Here is a 22,236-nt window from a genome sequence, read left to right on the forward strand (position 1 = left end):
CTCCAGGGGCTTTCTTGGTTCTGTCCCCCTCTGCCCCCAAAGATCCTGGGCCCCCTCTCTTCACGGAATGAGATGCCACTGGCAAAGACCTCTGCAGGGCTAGGCAAACGGATCTAACTGCTCTGGGTCCGGATGTAAACGTTACTGAGGGTGGTAGAAGATTTGTGCAAATAAAATGTCTTTTTACGCATTCAGATGTTCAGCTGCAGTTTGTAGGACAAATAAATAACGGTGCTACTTAAAAGAAGATGAGGTTATGAGAGTTCTCCCTTCTCTGTGTTACTCTTTCCAACCACATTTTGGTCACCAAGCACCACATTTAGGAAGGGGCCATTGCTACTTTTAAGCATCGAATGTTTAAAGTTACACTTCTGTCAAGGATGAACACTCGAGTATTCCTAAGGAGCTCAGGTGCCCTCAAGAGCAGCAGCCACCGTTGCAGGAGGCAGAGGCCAAAGACCCATCAGTCTCCTGGTGGGGAGGTTGTGCTGGGGGCCTGGCTTGCTCTCCTGGCACGGGAACTCCGTAATTCCGGAAGGAAGTTTCATTTCCCTCCCTCATCCTGTCCCCAAGGCAGGCAGCCAAAGGGCAGGAAGCGGTTTCTGAGCATCGGTCGACTCCAGAGGACGTCGACCCTTCCGGCCTTTGGCATCCCCAGGAGGAAGGTGACCAGGCCTCTTGGTCCACCAGGGCAGCCCCCCAAAGCAGCTCAGGGTTCCCAGAGGGTCCCTCTCTTCTCCCACAAGGCGGACGGGCATCCCGTCCCCTCACGTAATAAAATGACCCTCCAAGGTTTGGAGCAGCACCGCTGCAGGTGGGATCTCGCAGGGGGAGAGGCCTGGGTTTTCCTCATGGCAGGACCCAGCTAGGCCCAGGTTCCCAGGAATTGGGCCAGGGGCCTGCCAGAAGCACCGGCTTTCCTTGGGCACGAAAGGAGGCCTTGGAGGCTCGGGGCAGGTGGGTGGTGGACCTAGGGCGGCTTTTGGAGAAAGGGATAAAGGCAGCGCAACATCGAAGGCCGGCAGAAACTGCATTTATCAATGGCGAGCAGTTTCTGATCAGGATGGAGGCCCCCCTTTGCCCAGGAGAAATCAGTTGGCAGGAGGCGATGCGCACTTCAGAGGGCTGCCCAAGGATTCAACCGCAAAAGCCTGCTGCCAGGGCTGCTTCTTCCTTGGCACCGCTTCCTTCGGGGCCAGCCTCCGGACGGACGGGGGCCCTTCCCCTGCCATACTCGGTCGCCGCCGCCGCCGCCGCCTCTGCACGAGGCTCGCTCTCTGCGGGCAGAGAAATGCAGAGAAACTGCATTTCTTCGCCGAGATCTTGGCAGAGATACCGGCGTTTCTCTGCAGCCAGCTGTAATCGGCAGCTCCATCTCCCCCCCCGGAGACCCGCGTGCCCGCGCGCGCGCCCGCCCCGGCCCGGCCCTCCGGCCCCGCCTTCCCCGCGGCTGGGAAGAAAGGCCCAAGACTTTCCCACGCTCCCGGGTTCACGGTAATGAGGCCGCCCCGGCCCCGCCCCCGCCGGCAGGCCCCGCCCCGCCTCGAAGGGGGGCCGCCCGGCTCGCACCGCGTCGCCCCGGCCCCGCGCCCGCCTCACGGCCCCCTCGGGCGCGCTCCGAAGGCCGCAGCTCCGGGGCACAAAGCGGCAGGCCCGACTCTGCGCGCCCAGGTACGTGTGAGGAGGAAGCCCCTCGGGGCTGGCCACGTTTCCACCCGCGTTTCCCATCGGCTCGCTCCACAGCCTAAAGCCCAAATCGGCCGGCCCCGGGGGCTGCATCCAGGCGGCTGAAGCTGTTGTGTGAAGACAACCTGAGTGTTCAGGGCCTCCGTTTTTCTCTCCACCCTGGCCCAAGCCCCCCCCTCCTCCCTGTGCCAGAGGAGCCGGAATTATTGGGGGGCTTTGCTGCCCCGAAGCTTAGGACTGGGTGGGGGGGGGACGGTACTGCACTCCTGCCACGCATGATCTATATTCATGGGAAGTATAAGGTGGCTCCGGCAGCCCCTCCCTCCCCCACCCCCCAACCTACGCCTGAGAAAGTCACCCCCAAAGCTTCTTTGACGGCATGGCGGCAGGTCCTTCACCCCTCAGGCAGGAAACCAGAGAGAAAAGCGGCTCTTGCTTGGAGGGAGAGGTGATCCTGCCAGGCAAGCTTTCAGCCCGCACAGAACTCTTGGCCTTGCACCGGACTTCTTTCATCTTGTTCTAAGTGCTCCTTGGGATGGGAAACAGCCCCCCCTCCCCTCGGCTGGCCAGTGCCTGGTTTTTTTTCTCACGCCCCGGTTGCCCCCTGTCTCCCCCCCCCCTTCCACTTTCAGTTTTCTTCCTCTTTTCCCCCTGAAATTGATTGAGTCAGCAGTTCCTTTGTGGGCTTGGCTGCGGCTTCTGTCTTTTGTTTGCCCAGCAATCTTTTCAATAGATCTGCTTCCTGATAAGGCCCCTCTGCCTCCTGCCCCATGTAAACTGAGTCCTCCCTTTGGGGAGCAGGCCCTATGGCGGCACTCACAGAAAAGAGGCCCTTTTTCTGAAGCAGGCCGGGACCCACAGACAACCTGGAACCAATGGCACTCCTGCACCCCACCTCTGCTCCCCCGACCTCTCCCAGGGGCTCCACCAGGGGGATAGGAGCAGGAGAACGGCAGGTAGAGGCCCGGGGCCTGACTTTTTGCGCCCATCAAAAAGCCTTTTCTTGCTATTTCTCAGCAAAAATTGCCAATGGAAAAAATTGACCTGGAAACCACAAGAAAAGTGCGTTCACTCAAACCCCACATTTTGTTTCATAAAGCAACAACTTGGGAAGCCTGCATGGGGAAGGCGGATGGCAAGGGAGGAGGAACCTTCTTGAAAATCTTTCCATTGGGTTTGCTGGCATCTCTAGCAGTTGTCTGAACCAGGGAGGCAGCCGAGGTTGTGCTGCCACTTCTGCCTAAGCCCCCAAGTTTGTTCCCTAGAATTTAAGCCACACCCTTGACGTTACTGGGCCTGCTTGGTCTTCCAGGATGCCCTGGATCCTTCTGCTGGGACCTGAGGACAGCAACTGCAGGCAGGCAGACAGGCAGGCAGGAGGCAAACCTGACAGTCACTTGATTGTTTCTTTGGGGCAGAGAAAACAGGTGAGTTACCGGGTCTTGAGCCGTGGACTTGTGCCGTAGTTTATTTTGTTGTAGTTCTGCGGGTGGATGCCCAACGGGGAGCCCTCCAGAGAGACCAAGGCAGGAGGGGCATCTGGGAGACCTGCGTGGTCTGAATAGCTACAGATGGTCAAGGGGGCAGCTGCTTCAGCTCCTTGTACTTGACAAGATTTCTTTTCCCCAAAGACTCTGCATTTCAAAGTTAACAGAAGCAGCAAAAATCCAGCCAGGCAAGCATTTCTGAGCAGAAAGTAAAGGGATGGTAGCCACCTCTGTTGAATTTCTGCCTCACAAGCTTGTTTTAAAAGTGTTTTGAAGGGGTGGGAAAGGGGTGCCATGTCCGCAAGCGTCTGTTACGCAGGAGGTGGGGCTGATGCGGGGGCTTGGGTCTTTTCCTGAGAAGGGGGAAGAATTGGGAAATCGGGGTTGGGGAGCTCTCGAAGAAAGACACCCGCTCCGTTCTGCGCCTCCTGAGCCAGAGGGCCAGCGCCTCTTTCTGTCTCCTCCCGCGGTGCGGCCGGCAGATCCCCTCGGCTGCATGTGCCCGTTCCTTCGCTGCCCCGCGGAAGACCAAGCGAGGGGCAGCAACCGCCCCCCTTTTCCTCTCGACCCGGGCTGGAAGAGGAGCCCTCGCAGGCAGAGACGGGCAGGGCAACCTCTGCAGAGCTCTCCCGGCTGCCGCAATGCAAGCGAGGGCTGCGCTCGGCCGACCCCGGGAAGCCCCCCCTCTCTCATCGGGCCGTGTGCAGGGAAGGCGGGGCTCTGCCGGCCCTCCCTCGCCACGCGGCGACCAATCCGCTCCCGATAGGGTGGGGAGGGCCGGGCCTCGGCCATTGTTATGCAAATGTCACGGGGCCGCGTAAAAAGCGCCCCCGATCCCCGCCCGCTCAGTCCCCGGCCGACCCGCGGCGCCCGCCGCTCGTAGCAGCCCGCCCGCCAGCCAGAGATCCCTCGAGCCAAGCGGCGATCCCGGGCGCGGTGCGGACCGAGGAGCCCGGCGTTGCGCGGCGGCGAAGCAGGCCGGCCGGCCTCTCCGGGGCCCGCGCTCCTCGCCCATGCGGGGCCGGGCGCGGCGCCTGCCCCGTCGCCAGCCGGGCGCGCAGCCATGAGCCAGGCGGAGTTGTCGGCCCCCCGCGCGGCGCCCAGCCAGCGCGTCTTCCAGGAGGCGGTGCGCAAGGGCAACACGGCCGAGCTGCACTCGCTGCTGCAGAACATGAGCAGCTGCGAGTTTAACGTGAACTCCTTCGGCCCCGAGGGCCAGACGGCGCTGCACCAGTCGGTGATCGACGGCAACCTGGAGCTGGTCAAGCTGCTGGTCAAGTTCGGCGCGGACATCCGGCTGGCCAACCGCGACGGCTGGAGCGCCCTGCACATCGCCGCCTTCGGGGGCCACCAGGACATCGTCCTCTACCTGATCACCAAGGCCAAGTACTCGGCCGCCGGCGGGGGAGGCGGCGCGGGGGGCGGCGGCCGCGGCTGAGCACGCTCCGTCGCGGCGGCGCCCCGAAAGCCTTCCGCTCCGGCCCGCAGGCGAGAGCGGCGGCGCCTCCGTCAACCGAGCCCGCCTGGAGGACTGAGCCCTGCGCCGCTTCCCGGGAGAGATGCGCGCCGTTGGCCGGCCAGCGCCGCCACTTGGGCAGAGGAGACGCGGGCGCCGGCCCGGCCCTCCCCGCCCTTCGGGAGCCGCCGCGCTCCGTCCCACCGCCGCCGCTGCTCTGCCTCTCATCTACCTCGGTTCTTCCAGTGTTGGCTCCCCCGCTCGCTCCCTCGCTCGCTCGCTCCTTGGGGCCGACCAGCTGCTGCCCACCGCGCCCCGGACCTGCTTCCCCGCCGCCAGCAGCTGCCACGGCCGCTCCCCTCCCAGCCAAGCCGCGGGGCTCTTTCCGTGGCGGAGGGCCGACCTCCGCCTCTTGCTCCGGAGCAAGACGCTCGTCGCTTTTGTCTGGTGTCCAGACCGAAATCGCCCTTCCCCGCTCGCTCTTGCCCTTCTGGCCGTCTTTTGATCAGCTCCACCGGAGGGCGGGGGAGCTTTTTCCCCCCTTTTTCTTCTTTTTTTTTTTTCTCTTTTCTTTTCCCTTTCAAAAAGGGTGAATTTCGCCCGGCCTCTTTCCACGGAGAAGGGGGCGCCTTAGGAAGCGTCTCCGGAAGATCGAGGGCGCCCCCTGCTGCTGATGGAGGGAAAGCAAACTACTGAAAACCGAACCTTTCGAAGGAGGCGATTTCCACGCGGGGGTCGCTTCGGAAAGGAGAGGGGCGCCGTGCCCCGAAACTGACTGCCCGTGTGCCTTCGATGCTGCTCTTGAGTCTCTGCCTGGTGTGGTGCGCCCAGGCAGCCCCCATGAATGTCGAGGAAGTCACCCGCCTCTTCTGCCCCCTTTTCGTGTGCACTAGAGAGAGAGCGAGAGCCAGAGATAAATTTCCCTTTCACTGCCATATCACCTGCGCCTCTTCTCCCCACCCCTCAAATAGCCATTAAACCTTTTAAAATATAGTTTTTCACTGTGTTTGGGCTGCGCGTTTAAGTATTTATCTTGTACGTGTGCAAGGATGTGTGTGGACATGAATAATTTGTGACTTGAGCGTTTTTTCTTTGAAGGGATGTTTATTTTGGTAGTTCAGAAAATGCAGTTTTTTGGAGGGGTTGCTATTATGTATATTTCTTCCCTAATTCCTGCAATAATTCCCCCACCCACCCCATTGCACTGAGTTTTATTTTGCTATCTCTGGTTCCTCCCCCCAAAAGGGAGCCTGCTTTCTGTAGCCCCCTTCTTGCTTACTCTTCCTGGTTGATTTGCAAGGAATGACAGTTGGGGCTTCACCAGCCCTGGTGGGAACTGCTGGGGGGATGCGGGGCCCCTCCTGACAGTGGTGTTTAGTTTGTTCTTGGTGGGGGAAGAACCAGTTCCTTTTTTCAACTTTGAGGGGGGTGTTTTAGAGTTGCACATAATTTCTTTTTGTTTTAAAACAAGATTTGCCACAATAACATGTCATAACATTTATGGCATAATTATTAAATAAGAAAAAGTAGCTTGTGTTCAGAAATCCAAGATCAGATTTCAGTTTTAGAAAAAGATCTTGGTCAAAAGCCCGTTTTTCTAAAGAAGTCTCATGTAAAGATGTTAACACATATTTATATTTTTATATATGAAAAGTATACCTTTGGAGACTGTGAAACCTTTTTTTTTTCGGTGTGTGTGTGTGTGTGAAATAAAATATCCATGAGGCTTGTTCTGTTGCCTGGTTTCTGCCATCCCCAGTCTTCTTCTTTCAAAGAACTAGTGGGAGAATCCCCACCCCCAAATAGGTGGTTTCTCCCCCCCCCATGGGAACTGAGTTGGGAATATCTACCTTTGAGGTTCTTTCTCTTAGCTAGCCAATGAGCTTCCTTCCCACAGGGATCTGCTAAGCATCCTTGCTCTAAAGTAAGACCTGCCCAGCTGGGTGGGACTTGCGCTCTTGGGCTGACACAGCAGGAGGGAGTAAATGTGATACTTTCTATGCAACCCTGTAAAGTTATTGAATGTAGCCAGGTGTTATGTCCCCCCCCCCACAAACCTCCCCCTCCCCGCACTGAGACATAAAAGGGAAGATGTTATTTGGCTACTTCTGCTGCTGGATCCTTTGTGCCAAAATGGGAAATGTCTCTTTGCCTTTCTTTAAAAGAGGGGTGGTGGCGTTTGAGGTGCACCAATTTTGTGCTGAACCATCTTCAAGACGAAATATTTTTCTTGAGAAAATGCATTAACATTTGTGAAAAAACAGAGATTGGAAGAAGCTGACCCACAGATCATTTCAGTGAGCAGCCTTTTGCTAGACAATGGTCTTGTTTTCTCCCCCCTCCCCTTTCTAGGTGGCAAATACCTTTCTTAATTATGTTAATTAATTTGTGGAGAATTTTAGGCTTATGTTGAAGCTTTATGTGGGTCACTGTATGATCACTTTTTAACTGGATGAAAGAACCGCAAGGCTGTACGGGGGGGGGGGAGGGGCTGGGTTTCTGTGTATATCATAGCATTGTGTAGTCCCAGGGTGAAAAATTTATAAATAATTTTTCCACTGATCTTTTTATATAAAAAAATGTTCCTATGTTTGTGTGTGCTTTGTTTTTCTTTTCCGACCAGAGGCTGAGATTTCAAGGGAGCAAGAAGGGGGCAAGGCCCATGGACAAGGGGGCGGGTGTGAAAGAGAGCGAGAGAGAGTGGTGCCCTTGTCTTGGACTACAGCTCCCATCATTCCTCACCAAGTGGAATGGACGGCCTGGAAGGCTGCCAGGGAATGAGATCAAACTGCAGCAACTCTGGCAGGCCTGGGACTGATGGAAGGGAACTCTGAAGGAGATCCTCCATTGCCAGTAGCAGTTCAGCTTCAGAGTAGGATAAAGGGTAGCATACGTATGGCTTTGGGCTGTAGCTCCTCACCTCTTTTGACAGAAGAAATCTTCAGTGGGCCCAAAGGTCCTGGAGGAGAGGGGCCCAGGTCCCGGCAATATTTGGAGGGCCACAGGGTCCCCAACCAGCATCTACGGGAGGGCACCAGGTTGTGCAGGGGTCTTGAGGCTGGCATCCTTATATGGGATGGCATTTTCCCCCTGAAGTTGTGGCAGGAAGCTGGTTTCACATGGTGGGGTGGACTTTGATTCATGGGACTGATTGGCCCAGGCTGGATTCGCACAAGGAGCTAAACCCACGGAAAACTTTGGGCTGGATTCGCACAGCCTGACAAGCTATGGGGCTGAACCAGGGCAGTGAAAGGGGTTGGCTGCCTCAGCCTACTTCTAAAGGTTGAACCCCAGGCAGTTGTGCCATCTGGCAACGGGGCCCCTTGCTAAACAGCTGGTAGTTCCGTGGTCCTGGCTGGAAGGCAGAGGTTTCTCCCCCCCCATGGGGGCTTTCATGATGCCCTGCCCTTGGGGGGAGATGGAGCAGAGCCACTGTCCACCCTGGAGGTCTGATTGGGCCCCACACCTTGGCTGGCTGGGCAGCAGATGCCCGTTGGCAGTACTCTGGCTCCTAGGGCGGCCTGACAGGGATGGGGATGGGGATGGGGTGCCTGCCTCCTTAATTCCACAGGAGAACCAGACCAGGCAGAAACGGGGAAGGGTCACTCTTCTGGGCTCTGAAGCAGCCCAGCCCTTAAGTCCTTAGGGTTTAGCCTGTGCTGCCAAGGGCCTGGGCCGCCTAGACTAGGGCAGGGCAATCTGGGGGCGGCTCACCCCTCAGTACAGCAACCTTGAGCCCCTTCCCACGGCGGGCGCCTGGGCAGGTTGCTTGCTGGTGTGGGAAATGTTGGCTTGAGAACACCTTTCACCAGCAGCTCCTGGCACTTTGGACTGCAACTCTGCCACCCCAAGCAAGGCTGGCTGCCGGGGGCTCAGGAGAGAGAAGATGCCATGGGGCAGAAAGAAGGGAAGGTGGTGCTTCCCTGCCCTGCTTGGTGCAGCTGCCAGGGAGGCTCCTGGGCTCAGTTGGCCTTCAACCAAACTCCCAAGCATCAACGTCTTGGTTTTCCTCTTAAAAACGGCTTGGGCTGCTTCGCTTCTGCTCCAGGCCCGTGCCAGCCTGTTGTTCTAATTTCATGTGATTTTTCTGAATCTCATTGTCCCCGAGTTGCCTTGCAGCGTAGGCTCTTGTTGCTGAGACCGAAAGCCGTGAAAGAATTTTGAACTTCTCAAGTGTTTCCTGCAATTGTCTCCCGGTTTTTGTTTGTGCGACTGACTCCAAAACAGACGGACGAGGAGGGCACCTCTCAGTCTTGAGGGGTGGGAAGGCAAGAGCTTCCTTTCCCTCATGATTGACGCATGGAGAGAAAAATCCCTCATCCATAAGGGTGGGGCGGTGTGTGTGTGGGTCAGCTTTGAATGTCTTCATATCTGAAGTGATGTGGGGGGGGAAATCTGGTTGCTGCGGAGGGGGGGGGGGCTTTCAATGTACTTTTCAGATCTGCATCACCCACAGACAAGGAATTGAGCAGAACCCAGTTGAAAAAAATACTTGGCTGTTTTTACATGAGATAAAGGCCTTTGGAGGAGGGGCTTATGGAATTGGGACAAGGGTGCCCCAAATCTGCCTGGGTTCTCCAGAGGGGCCCTTCTGCAACCAGCTCACGGGGGAGACTCCCCCAGGAGCCGAAGCCCTTCCCAGGCCCCTCCTGGTCCTGGCCCCCGGCCAGCCCCAGCCAGAGGGGCGAGTGGAGGGCCCCGCCTTCTCAGCTCTTCCAAAGCGCCGGCCCGCCAGCCACCATGCAGGGTGGACCTTCTTGGTGGCAGGGCCTTTTGTGAGCATGGGGCCTTTCCCACACCCTCGTCTTGGTGGGGCTGCCGTGAAGAAGGCAGCCCCCTCCCTCCCCTGCCTGCAGAAAGGCGGTCTCATTCAGCCCCTCTTCCTGGGTCACCCCTCTTCCCCCACCGCCCAGCTCTTTTCTTCCCCAGGATGGGCTGGTTCCCTGCACCCCTCGGAGCTCCCTCTGGTTCCTTTCAAAGGGGCATTGACGACTTCTCTGCCCCCTCCCCCTTCGCGCACCCCCACTGTCCCCCTTCAGCCTTTTTCCAGCTATTCATTCCCAGGACAGCCCCTCCCTCCTTCCTCCCCCTCCTCCCCTCTCTCAAGCAGCTGGTATGCTAATGAGGGCCCCCGCAGAAAGGGGCGGAGGGGGGGCTCCAGAAGCCATGCCAGGAGCAGCCACCGAACAAAGGAGGCTCCCACCAGCCCAGCTTTTCACATTCAAATCCATTAAACAGGGAGCTCCAGTCCCTTATTCAGAGCCCTGCATTAAATCCAGGAGGCAGGCAGGCAGGCAGGGAGGCTCTTTTGCCTAGGCTGGTGGGGTGGGTGGGCTGGCTGGCTGGCTGGCTGGAGGGGGCACGTAGGAGGCTGCAGAAGGGCTCGGGCAAAGGGTCTACCTGGCCCATTCCCAGGTGGTCCTGGATGGTCCTGGATGAGAACTGGGAGAGGCAGTCTTCCATTTTGCCACACAGTCTTTCAGTGGGCACGGGTTCTGGGTTGTCAGTCTTGCAGGCAGGGTTGTCAGTCTTCAGAGCTCGGTCGGCAGATGAGCGGCTGCTGCCCATCTGTGAGAAGCAGGGCAGTGAGCAGGCTCAACCCTGGGTGGGGGGGGGCATCCTACCCTTCCTGTTACCGCCCTCCCATCCACTCAGAGATAACGTTGCAGCTTTATTAAATTGGAGGGGGGGGCTAAATGGCTCCCACGGGCATGATCTCCCCAGTGACCTGTGCCCCTGCCCCCTTCCCCAGTCCCCAGCTTCCTTGCCCAGGGTCAGAGGTCCTTCGAGCAGGACCCGGGCGTCTGCCCCAGACCAGCCCTGCTTGACAATGCAAGTGGGGAGGGGAGGAGGCTGATTTCCCTCCCCCCCAGACCCTCTTCCTCTCTGAGCTTGGCTTTGGGGGGGGGGTCCTTCCTTCCTGGTCTCTCCATTCAGACCCCCCTCACCACCTTCCAAGAAGGAAAGCAAAACGAGGAGGGGTCCCTCCCTGGCGGAGGTGCCAGCCGCGGGTCTCCGCTCTCAATGCGCCATTCACCCTGCTCAGCCACACAGAAAATCTCGGTCATCAGATCCTTGCCCTGCCTGGAGACAACTGTGGCTTTCTTCTTTTTAAGGGCTGTAAAGCACGGAGCTGTCCCTTTTGGGAGGGGGCTGAGAAGCAGTGGCAGCTTTGGTGGGAAAGGGCTGGGCCAGGCTGGTGTGGCCGAGAGCAGTTGCCCATTCAGCCCAGGGCCCTGCCTGCCAGCGCCTCTCCCGTGTGTGTGTGTGTGGGGCGGTCCTGCAGGCTCAGCACAGGCCATTGCAGGGATGTGGGTCCCCCCGTCCCTTCCCTTCCCCCAAGGATGCATTGGGGAAACCTAGTGCTGTTCTCGCCCCATACAGGCGACCCAATCGCCCAGGAGAAGCTGCCTGTTTGTGTGGGAGTGTGTGTGTGTATGTGAGTGTGTCCGGACAGGCCAAAGCCTCAGTTGCCGAGCTGAGACAGATTTGGGGTGCCATGAAGGGCTGCCCCAGGATAGGACTGGAGTCAAGACACGCTGAACAAGTGATGGGGAGCAGTGAGGCAGGCCCTCCTTGCCAGTGGATGCCCGGGGCACGCTGCCTTCCCAAAGGCCTGAGGGAGCTCTGGGAAGACAGTGCTGACCCCCTGGCGCCCCCTGCTGGTGCCAAGGGGAAACAGCTGCCAGGAAGAGGATGGCAGAAGCCCCCGCCCTCCCTTGGACTTCCCCACCGCAGCCCAGGGCTTGAGATGGGAAGAGCCACGGTGAGCAGACCCCTTGGCCTGAGCCTGCCCTTGGGGCGGGCAAACGGAGCGGCAGAAAAGATTGTCGATGGACATGAGAGCAACTTGACTGTGTGTGGCACGGGATGCCAGGGAGAGGGAGGGTCCCAGAGTGAGGAGACGGGCTCGCTTCAGTCCAGCGGCTGCATTTATTGATGCCAGCAGGAATTCGGTTTTGAAAAGAGAACTGGTCCTCTTGCTTCCCCCTCTCGCTTCCTGGCCTCTCACAGGGCAGACGAGCGCAAGAACTCCTCCCCGTCTGCAAGGGGAGACAGGGGCGTTTGGTTCCTCTCCCCTCCAAGCCGGCTGCCTGCGCTCAGGAGGGCCAGGGGCTTGGCAGGCCCCAGCCCCTGATGGAGGATCAGGCTGGAAAAGGTCCCTCCCTCGGGATGCAGAGGGCACCCCGTGCAAAGAGTTCCCCCCCCATGTCTCTCCCCCTCCCCTTTAGGATCGCAATCCCCATGGGAGACTGCCGCCGCGGGCCTCTTTCTCCACGTACCGCTGGGGAGGAGGCCGCAGTACTCCTGGCACTCCTTCTCCAGGTAGAACTTGTTGGCATTGCCTCCGCAGCCCTGGAAGGTGAGGCACCTGCCCTGCTTGGCATCGAAGGCCCAGAAGGTGTCCTTGCAGGGCTCCCCTGGCACGATGGGCAGGCGGCAGGCGGCTGCGGGCAGAGAGGAAGGGAGAGGTTGCCGCTGGGGGTCCAGGCGGGACGGAGGAGGGCACAGGAACCACTGGCCCTGCTGCACTCACCCTCCGTCCGGCAGGTCTGCAGGCAGCCACGCTCCGAGGGGAAGTTGTTTTGGTTTCCCCGGCAGCCGCCATAGTAGAACCTCTCGCAGTTCTGGGATGTGGTGTTGTAGAAGTAGCGCAGCTCCATCCCCAGGCAGGGGCCGGCGTCCTTGGGCTGCAGGCAGAAATCTGTGGGGTGGGGGAGGAGAGAGGCTTACGCCAGCCCAGTTGAACTCTAAGGCTGTGCCTGGGAGAACCGTTTCAGGCCGGGGAAGAGTAACTCCCAGCGGCATAATTGGGGTCGTGCCCACACTGTCGTGCCCCCCTCCTTCACTGACCGCCCAGCCGATGAGGGTCCTCCAGGGGCAGTTATGGGGAGCGCCAGCTTAGGGAAGGGGGATTGAGGCCTCCTCACCTTCCTTGTTGCCCCCCCCAAACGATGGGGAGCCATCGGCAGAGCCTGCTTCCTCATCCCAGGTGCTCCTCCGGTCTCTCTGGGAGAGAAAATGGGCCAGTCGTGAGCTCGGGTGGGAAGAGGAGCATTAAGGACTGAACACAGGTAGGAGGAAATAGTACCTGCTGGTTGAGTTCTGGCTGGGGGGGGATGCACTCCCCTGAGGAAAGAGAGACCGGTCAGGGGGGGCATTGTCTCCACTGCAGGTGACCCTTTGAGGGGAGGAGGGGCAGACGTGCCAGACAGCCTCAAAGATTGTGGCATGAGCTCCCTCCCTCGCCCTCTGTCTGCCCCCCATCCCAGCCCCAACCCCTGCATCTCCTGGCCTGGGAAGGCCCTTCCCCTCCTCCCCTCTAGCTTCTGGTTTGCCTGTTTCCGTCAGTCTGAAGAAGGAGTCCTCAGGAATGCCCAGGGCCACCGAGAACTGTCTGAACTCCTCTATCAGGTCCTCGGGCAGGTCGGGGCTCCTCCCTGGAACAGACAAGAGGGGCGACTTTGGCATCCCTGCCATGTTGAATCCATCCGTGCTGCAGGTTTGCTGGGACTCGAGTAGCAGACGACCCCCTCGTACGTGCGATGGGCAGGGCTGGCGGCTGACCTCGCTGTGTTGCAGGGCTTTGTGGGGCTCTGGGAGGCAGCCTGGATGTCCTCCAAGTGGGACTCCATTTCCTCCCCCAAAGCAGCCAAGGGCCGCCTAGCCGCTGGAGGGAGGCTGACCCAGCCGTTGGCCAAGAGGCCTGGAAATGTCCCTGAGCTTTGCCTGGCTTTGCTCCCGGCAGCCCTGGAGGGCAAACTCTCCTGCCCACCCCCACCCCCACCCCCCGCCGGTTGACAATCAGGGTAAACAGGAAGACTGTGGGCGGAGCCTTCCTTTGCCCTTGGACCCCAATCCACCTTGGCGCCCCCAGCCAGCCACTCCCGGGTGGGCTCCTCTGCGGTGGGCCAGGGGGATGGTGCCATGTCTCCAGCTGGGGGGCCCAGAGAGACGGGTCTTTCTGGAGGCAGATCTGGAGGGGCTGCCTTGGAGGCTGTGGGGGCCCTTGGTAATCCCTCTCTGGCCCCAAAAGTGGCAAGCCGAGCCATCTGTCCCGGGCACCCCCCCCCCCACCCATGTTCAGTTTTGCACCGGACTCCCCGGCTCCCTGCAGCAGCCACCTACCGTAAAGTTGGGTGGTGACGGTGTAGCCGTAGCTGCTGTTCTTCTTCCAGGCAAGGAAGGCATAGTCATCGTAGTTGGTGCGGGCCACGTAGCCCTCGATGTGGGTCTCCCACCCTGGGGGAGGGGAGGGGAGGGGAGGGGAAAGGAAGGCAGAATGATTCCCCACTCTGAGGCCCCAAGCAGCCCCCCCTTTCCTTCCCTTTCCTAGGAACCCCACTCCTGAACCTTCCTATGGGCCAAAACAGTGGGCTCCCCCCCCCCCGAAGCCCACCTGCTGAGCACAGAAGTCTCCCAACCTACTAGAGTTGTAGTAATGGTATTTCCCGGGGATGCTGCTCTTCTGGTAAACTCCGACCGCTTGGCTGCAGGTGCCTTGCCTGCAAAGGGGGGCGGGGGGAGAGAGTGGCTGAGAACAGATGAGGTGGCATGAATTGTTAATTACTGGCTGGTCTTGAGCCCATGAGGGCTGAACCTACCGGAGCCTGGTGGAGGTGACCGAGAGCTCCTTGCTGGTGTCCCCCGGAGCCACCTCCAGCGTCCCCATCAGGTAGCGCTCCTTATATTTCTTCAGCCACTTGCAGGTTGTGCCGAGCGCGATGGCGTACCACTTCCCGTAGACCTGGTGAGGACAAGTCAAAAGCGGTCATTTTAAAACCAAGTCCGATGCCCAAAGGAGACTTGGCAGAGTTTCAACCTCCGTTCCTAAAGGCTGGCGTTTCTCTTTTTGTGCCAGTCCTCCGTTGGGAGTCGGGGGTCCTCGTGATATTTCTAGCTAGAATCCCAGCCCTGGCTACTCTGTTTCGACAGAACGGAGGCTACGCCACATCCATAATCAAAGGAACCGTGAAAGAGATTGCAGACTGAGCTTTAGGAGGCCCACTCCTCCTTTTATCATGTCAACACAAAGGGGTCTTACTCTTGCTTCCTCAAAATCCTTCTGGATTTGGATGGGGTCAGCTGGAGCGACTGGGCTGCTGCTGGCCGAGAGGAAAACGGCGGTGCAGATGAGAAGCACGACCTGTGGCTCCATGGCTGCGGCTGCACTTCTGCTCTGCTCAGCTCCTACGGGCAGTTCTGGTGCTGCAACGGGACAGCTGTGTTTTTCTAGCATGAGGAAATTTGAACTTTGGTCTCCGGACTGCACCAAAGGTGAACGGCCTTGCGATGAATGTGGCCGCCTGGGAGCCTGAAGACGGGGTCTCCGGCAAGACCCCTCCTAGTTGAACGTGAGAGGGAGACACAGAAACGAATTTGGGTAAGGCGATGGGGGCTTCCTTCCCAGTCTTCCCAGTCCCTTCAGCTGAGACGAGGGGGTCTCGCCAAGCCCTGGCTTGACTGCAGGACGGTAGCCTCCTTTCAGGCAGAGGGTCCTGGTGGGCAGATCTGCGTCCTTGTCCTTTGGAGAAGGCCATTCCTGGAGACTCTTGCTTTGGTCTGGCTTGACCAGAGGCATCCTGACAGCATGGGGTCTTTCTGTCAGCCTGCAGACCCTCCAGCCCTCCCTTGCTCCTGCTCCCAAGAATAATTAACCAAAGCAAACAGTGGGAGACAACAACCAGCATCCAAGTTGTGACCCCTCCAAGGTTTTCCATTTGGACATTGGATTCTAAACATACGTTAGGTACATTATGTACATTTACCATAAATGGTGAGGAGGTGGGTAGTTTTAAATTTCTGGGCATTTATATCTCGAAGGACCTCTCATGGACTATGAATGCAAACATGCTTGCGAAGAAGGCACAGAAGAGGCTGTACTTCCTGAGAATGCTGAGGAAGATAAATCTATCTCAGCATCTCCTTCTGTCCTACTATCGCAGCACCATTGAGAGTGTCCTGACATACGGCATTCTTGCATGGCATGGGAGCAGCTCTGCAGCAGACAAAAATGCTCTACAGAGAATCATGAAAACTGCCCAGAATATCATCAGACTCCAGCTACCAGCACCTGGACGACATGTTCGAATCTCGCTGTTTGAGAAAGTTGCATGACATTCTCAGAGACTCTTCCCATCCTGCTTACAATCTTTTTGGACTGTTGCCTTTTGGCAGAAAATACAGAACAATTAAAACTTGGATCACACGTTTTCTGAATAGTTTTTATCCCAGAGCTGTAATTGCACTCAACCATGAGCTAAAGGGCCACCATCAGTGAGCTGTTGGACAGCATTACTTGGTCTGTTGTGTGGATGTTTGGGTGGTTTAGAGGTGGGGAATTTGTGGTGGGTGGGAGGGTGTTTGGGGATTGTTATGTGTGTTGGACCTGGTCTTTGGGTATTAAGGGAATTTTGTTGTATGGGTATACTGTGTATATACGTACAATGACAATAAAGTTGTTGTTGTTGTTGTTGTTGTTGTTATTATTATTATTATTATTATTATTATTATTATTATTATTATTATTATTATTATCATCGAACGCCAGCAGCCAGAATTCATCAGAAGCGCCCAAAATCTGAAGTGTTTTTCCCTCTGGTTTTGCTGTAAACAGATCTCCAGCATTGCTCCCCGCCAGCTGAAGAGATGGGCAGCTCAGCCGGCCACACAGGAAGCAGGCCGATTAGCCCAGATGGGATTCAGGCAGAGCCAGGAGGAACTCTTTCAGGGCCTAAGATGGGCTTAAGCAGCCGCTCAGCTCAGCCTCAGGCACTCTGGGTGAAGCCAGCTTGAACCAGAGGAGCCTTTCCCAGCAGGGGATCGGGTGGCCCCCTCGGTCACATGTTAAGCTGGCCATTTTCCTCGGGAGCTGGGAGTGACCCACTCGGGGGAGAAGTGTGCGGGACCCCTGGACCGGCCCCTGCAGAGAAATTGGCCAGCTCTTCAAGACAGAATTCCAGCTGAGACTCCCCAACAGGTTCCAGGGGGAATCTTCAGATTGTGATGCCTTCAAGTGACACATAAAGGCATCACAATTTCCTTTCTGATGTCACAGAGCCCCGGCACAGGCTGCACAAATCCAGGGTGGCACAAGAGAGGCTGAGTTTTGCTGGCACTTGCTGCCTGTCTCTCTCGAGGCGCAGAAAAGGGTTTTTGAGAGCAAAGGGAGGTGCGATCCAAAGGACTCAGGATGAGGTTCAAGAGGAAAAAAGATCTGAAGGAGCAAATCCGTGAACTGCAGTCCATCATTCACATCCAAGGTAGTCCTCCGAGTGCAACCACTTGGCTGGATCCTGGCATCTTCCTGACTGGGGAGGGGGGGGGGCGCAGTTCCTGGCGGGCCTTTTGCAAGTAGATCTTGCTGGGCTGCTGTTTATGGGAGGACCTCCGAGAAGGGCCTAGCGCAGTAGCCCTCTTCCCTCGGGGGCCCCTGCGAGTCCCCTCCACCCGCCTTTCTTTCCAGAACAAGGGAGGAAGCTCCGCACTCAGGGAAGCCAGGAGGCCCTGCGCAAGAACAGGGACCTGATCAGCTTTTTGCGCACCACCCTGCGGGCAGAGATGCACGAGCTGAATCTCGGGCTGAAGGTGAGCCCTCTGGGTCTCCCTGGCACAACAGAGGGAAGGAGAGGCAGGGTGGCCCCCGGTTAATCCCAAGCCCTCTCGCCCTGTCCCGTTGGGCCACGGGTGGTCTGCAGCTCTCACCCCTCTTTTCTCTGCTCCTCCTAGTATGACCAGGTCACGATCAGCAGGGCCTGCCTAGACAGGAAGCGGGTGAAAATCGCTTTGGCCGAATATACTGTGGAGGTAACTGGTGGGCAGGTCCTTCCCCCGTCCCCTTCCCCCCAGCTCTCCTCAATGGGCCCTTCCACCCCTTCCTAGCAAGCTCGAGAGTCCCTGAGCCAGCGGGTCTTCGACCGGATGAACACCCACAATATCCTCTTGTACGAAGTCAAGCGCCGGGGGAACCGCCTGGAGGAGCTCCAGGGGACGCTGCAGGTCCTCATCGACTTGGAAAAGGCCAGCCCTGAGCTCCAGCTGCAGCTCCAGGTGAGATCCGCCCCTGCTCCGCCCTGCCCTGCCCTGGAGCACCCTAGGATGCCCAGGGAGGGTGGGGCGTGCTTCCCTCTGCCTTCTTTGTACGTGCAGACCGTCCGTCAGCTGGAGAACAACATTGAGAAGATGCAAGTGAACATTGTGACTGCGGACAAGGTCCACATCCTGTATGTGAAGATGCTGGACGTGCTGAGAGCTGTGAGTCCGGTGCTTTGGCCATCCTCTGCAGGGAGTCTTCTTGCTCGCAGAGGGTGTTGGGTTCTGATCCAAACTCTGGCAGTCCTTCTGTCCTCATGCCTGCGGGGGGTGTCCATCCTGGGCGCTCCACAGGACTGACCTCGTTGCTGGAAGCGTTCCCCGGTGGGTACCGGAAAGTTGCAGCCCATTCACTCTGTGGGTTCTCCAAATGGGAAGAGATGAATGCGAGAAGGGAGGGAGGGCCCGTCCCTCTTTCCTCCTGCTTCAGCAGCAGTCCTGATGGCTGTGCTGGGGACAAGGGTGTCTCCTCCCCCCCTCCTCCCCTGCTGCTTCCAGAATCTTCTCCTTCCTGCAGGAACTTTCTCAGCTTCCTTTCGTCCTGGAGGACTTGGAGCGCCGGGTGGGCACCTACCAGATGGAGCTGCAGGGGATGGACCTGATGGCCATGGATATGCTGGAAGCCATGGAGGCTGCCAAGGTCAGCCACGGGGGCAGCTTTCGGCCCTCCTCAGCCTCTGCCCAGAGCTCCCACTCACTCTTCGCTTTCCCTGTGGCTGCAGATGGACATGACCAATGCAGAAAACGAGTTAATTGCAGAGAAGAAGTTCAGGGAGAACTCGCTCAGCATCCAGAAGAAACAGATAGAGCGGATCCGTGTGAAGGACGCCAGTGAGAGGCACCGACGGATGGTGAGTCCTTCTGGGGCATCTGCTGGCCTTCTTTAACAAGCCGGCGTTGGGTCTGGCTCTGAGTGGGCCCTCCGCATCTAGAGTGCCTCTGGGGGGACACAGTTCAGGGCTGAGGCCTTGAGCCTCCTGGGGTGTCTGGGGCTCCTCTGCCTTTTGCAAGAGCCCGCTTCCCCTAATTTGTTGGTTGGCTTTTATGATCAGCAAGCCCGGCGAGACATGGACTTCTCTGTCCTGATGATGCGCGAAGGAACAAAGGGTAAGTATGCTGGGGTGCCTCCAGCCATCCTCGTCAGATATTGAAGGTTCCTCTGAGAGGGCACAGCTGATGGGCCTTGGGGTCAAAACCACCTGGGGGTCTTTTGCTCTTCCAGGGACAAAGCTAGAGGCTTCCAAGGCCCAGATTGAGTACCAGGGTCTGGTGATCAGCGAGGTGGAGAAAATCAAAAGTGCAGTGCAGTGCTCACATCTCTGGGTATGTCCAGCAGCCCAGCCTGGCTGGCTGTTTTCTTGGCTCTGAGGCGATTCCTCCAAAGCTCAGCCGTGAGGACTGCAAGGAGAGCTTTAGCAGCCCCTCATCCTGGTTGCCCCCTTTTTTCCTTCTCCAAAAATACCATCAGGAGCTGCATTTTAGGAGTTCTTTCAGACGTGAGGCTGAAGCTGCTTGAATGGGTGAAAATGACCTATGTCACCCGGTGGAGTCCTCTTGCTTGCAGGCAAAAGCTGTCCAGCTCTCCAGACTCCAGCTTGGCTTCTCTCCTCAAGCCCCTGGCACCAGCTGAAGCCCCTGCCCATGTCTGGGAAGGATGCTCTGATGCAGGGGGAGAGGAGCGGATGGGGAAGGAGGTTCCCAACGATGGCCCACAGACGCAAGCTTCTCTTCCTCCCTCCCCCTCCTTTCCTGCCAGGATATCGCTGGGCGCTTCATGGCCCAGAAGAAATCTGAGGAGAACCTTCAGCAGCAGATCGCCAAATCGGAGAAGAAGCGGCGAGGCCTCAAGTCCCAGCTGAAGGCTCTGGAGCTGCAGCGAGCCGAGCTGAAATTCCACCAGTCCCCGGGCTTCCTCAGGTACTTGCCGCTCTTCATTACAGGGGTTACAGGGGTTACAAATGCCTCAGGACCATCTCTGGCTGCCTCCACGCAACAGACCCAAAGTAAAGTGGCTTCTCCTCCCAGCTCAAAGACGCTAGAAGAGAATCTGTGGAAGAACCTGGAGGAGGAGGAAGAACGGCTTTCGCTGGTCCGCGGCCAGGCCTCCAAAAACCAGGAACTTCTCCTCCACTTTGAGAATGGGGTTGACAACCTGATCCTGAGGCTGTGGGACATCAGTGTGCCTGGCCAGGTTTGTCCCCCTCTCCAACGGTTTCTCCGACCGGCAGCCCCTCGGCCGTGATCCAGAACAGATAGCCAAGAAGCCCCCTGCCCATCACCTCCCTCTCTTTTTCTCTGCCCATTACGCAACGGGAGAGCCGACAGGGAAGCCCCCTCCCTCCCTGCAGAGGAAATGGGGGTGGGGAGTTGGAGGGCCTGCCCCAGACCTTTATCCCCTGCTTTACAGGAGGGCTTCCCCAAGATGGAGGATATCTTTGAGAAGCTGCAGTTTTGTGAAACGAAACTTCTGCATTTGAGCCGATTGATGCTCGATGTGCCCTTCGACAAATTCAGCCCCAACGAGAGCGATGAGGTGAGCCTTCACCTGAGGCCATGCTGCAGCTGCTTCCCTTCCGCTGGGCCAGGAGCCAGAGGGGGGAAAATGTGCCCGGGGGACTAACAGGATCCTGATTTTGCCTCCTGTGATATTCCCAAGCGGGCTCTGTGCACTTCCACCTCCCTTCCCTGGCTCAGCCCAGCCCTGCTTGCGTACCAGGCAGGCACCCCATATGGTTGCAGGGCAGAAAGCCTGATGAGGGAGGTTCTCGGCTGAAACTGGCGTGGGTATCCTGGTGGTCATCACGCTATCTCCGCCCCCCCCCCCAATCTCTTGCCTGCCACCTTTTAATTCCAATATGTAATTTGGGAAGTCGTTTGTCCACCTCCGGAATTTCCTTGAGGAGAGTGCCAGGGACGATCAGCAGAACCTGAGAATCACTTTCGATGAGGACGAAGAAGATGTCCGAGGTCTGTCCTGTCTCGTGGGGGTCAGCAAGGCCTGTGCCCCCAGCAGCTCCTGGCAGTTGCCATTCGTGCAGCTCTGGGCTGAGCTTCACTGGGGGGCGGGGGGAGGGAGAGGGGTATTGCTGCCAGATTAGAAAATTACACCTTCGTGTTTCCTCCCACCCAGAATGAGAATTCCCACCCGTTGCCTCTGCCTAGGGTTTACCGTGAAATCCCCTTTTGGTGTTCTTCCAGGGAGGGTTAGCTGCACTAGATCCATTATAGAGCAGCGGAGAAGGGGCTGTCCTGGCCCCAGAGAGATGTGGGCCCGGGTCTCCCTTTAGCTCAGGCTCAGCCTAGCTCAGGAAGTGGCCACTGTGTGTGTGTGTGTGTGTGTGTGTGTGTGTGGAAATTGAGGTTTTCTTTGCCTGACCCACTGCCACAATTTCAACCTGTGGTCCAAACCGCGGATGGGTTCCTCCCCTTGTCTCTATCCCACACAGAAGCCTTTAACTTTGCGGACATCGACCACAGCTACGTGCCCAGTCGGGAAGAGATCAAGAAGGAGGCCTTGAAGCTCATCGAGGAAAAGACCAAGGTGATGAAGAAAAAGCAAAGAGGGGCCAAAAAATGAGACTTCCAAAGACTTGGCTACCCCCATTTCTCAGATGTGGGGATTTGACTCTTGTTTTTTTAAATCTCTATTTAAAATGATATTGGAGTTGCTTTAAACATACAACACCCCCACTCCCCCCCCCGAATGTGCAAAAGAGGAAGTCTTCCCGTATTTCACAAATGGAGAATAAAGATGTCAACTTGCTCTGAATTGGATCTTCTCGGGTACAGAATTCCATAGAAAGGCAACAGTGGGGAAGATGTTTAATTCCCGCTGGGCTGGGGACACGGCACGTGAGAAAGAGCGGCTTTGGGCACAAAGCTCCCACTGATCTTTTTATTCTATTCACATGGGGCGATAGGATAGGATAGGATAGGATAGGATAGGATAGGATAGGATAGGATAGAATAGAATAGAATAGAATAGAAAATAGAATAGAATAGAATAGAATAGAATAGAATAGAATAGAATAGAATAGAATAGAATAGAATAGAATAGAATAGAATAGAAATTTTTTATTGGCGAAGTGTGATTGGACACACAAGGATTTTTTCTTTGGTGCATACACCCTCGGTGTACATAAAAAGACAAGATACATTCATCAAGAATCATCAGGTACAACACTTAAGGACAGTCATAGGGAAACAGTATCAATATAAATGGTAAGGATACAAGCAACCAAGTTACAGTCATGCAGTCCTAAGTGGGAGGAGATGGGTGGTGGGAACGATGAGAAGTGATGCAGGCTTAGGGAGAAGTTTGGCAGTGTGGAGGGAATTATTTGTTGAGCAGAGTGATGGCGTTGGGGGGAAACTGTCCTTGTGCCTAGTAGTTCTGATGTGCTCTGCAGGGGGCTCTACGGCGTCGGGTGGATAGGAGAGGTTGGTGGGTGGCAGGCACGTTATTCCAAGGCTTTCTTTGGCCTTGCGGAGGCAGATCCGTGGAAGTGGGATGAA

At 57.2% G+C, this 22,236-nt stretch overlaps 3 protein-coding genes across 4 annotated transcripts; 2 read left to right on the forward strand and 1 right to left on the reverse strand.

The window, feature by feature from the left end:
- Positions 1-1,591: 1,591 nt before the first annotated feature.
- On the forward strand, positions 1,592-21,490 carry CCDC183 (coiled-coil domain containing 183). Of its 2 annotated transcripts, XM_070955577.1 has the most exons (16): positions 14,991-15,013; positions 15,239-15,379; positions 16,247-16,892; positions 17,096-17,217; positions 17,359-17,436; positions 17,512-17,679; positions 17,779-17,883; positions 18,239-18,361; positions 18,444-18,572; positions 18,774-18,828; positions 18,944-19,044; positions 19,478-19,638; positions 19,747-19,912; positions 20,129-20,254; positions 20,592-20,688; positions 21,168-21,490. In XM_070955577.1, exons 3-16 carry the CDS (start codon positions 16,823-16,825, stop codon positions 21,296-21,298), a joined length of 1,632 nt encoding a protein of 543 aa, XP_070811678.1. In that variant the 5' UTR covers positions 14,991-15,013; positions 15,239-15,379; positions 16,247-16,822; the 3' UTR covers positions 21,299-21,490. The 2 variants fall into 2 exon arrangements, with proteins under 2 accessions (XP_070811679.1, XP_070811678.1); XM_070955578.1 differs by lacking the exons at positions 14,991-15,013; positions 15,239-15,379; positions 16,247-16,892; positions 17,096-17,217; positions 17,359-17,436 and adding exons at positions 1,592-1,671; positions 2,999-3,113.
- Positions 4,237-4,611, forward strand: NRARP (NOTCH regulated ankyrin repeat protein). The gene has a single exon (XM_070955813.1). The coding sequence runs from the start codon at positions 4,237-4,239 to the stop codon at positions 4,609-4,611; it is 375 nt and encodes a 124-aa protein (XP_070811914.1).
- Positions 11,544-14,884, reverse strand: AMBP (alpha-1-microglobulin/bikunin precursor). Its single transcript, XM_070955579.1, has 10 exons — positions 14,675-14,884; positions 14,235-14,377; positions 14,059-14,135; positions 13,759-13,872; positions 12,969-13,070; positions 12,722-12,759; positions 12,561-12,639; positions 12,167-12,334; positions 11,913-12,077; positions 11,544-11,672 (listed from the first exon to the last, which is right to left on the reverse strand). Exons 1-10 carry the CDS (start codon positions 14,867-14,869, stop codon positions 11,638-11,640), a joined length of 1,116 nt encoding a protein of 371 aa, XP_070811680.1. The 5' UTR covers positions 14,870-14,884; the 3' UTR covers positions 11,544-11,637.
- Positions 21,491-22,236: the final 746 nt, after the last annotated feature.

The sequence above is a fragment of the Pituophis catenifer genome, unplaced genomic scaffold (assembly GCF_029215685.1).
Source record: "Pituophis catenifer annectens isolate HBS135680 unplaced genomic scaffold, rPitCat1.0.hap2 SCAF_17, whole genome shotgun sequence".
Taxonomy (NCBI): domain Eukaryota; kingdom Metazoa; phylum Chordata; class Lepidosauria; order Squamata; family Colubridae; genus Pituophis; species Pituophis catenifer.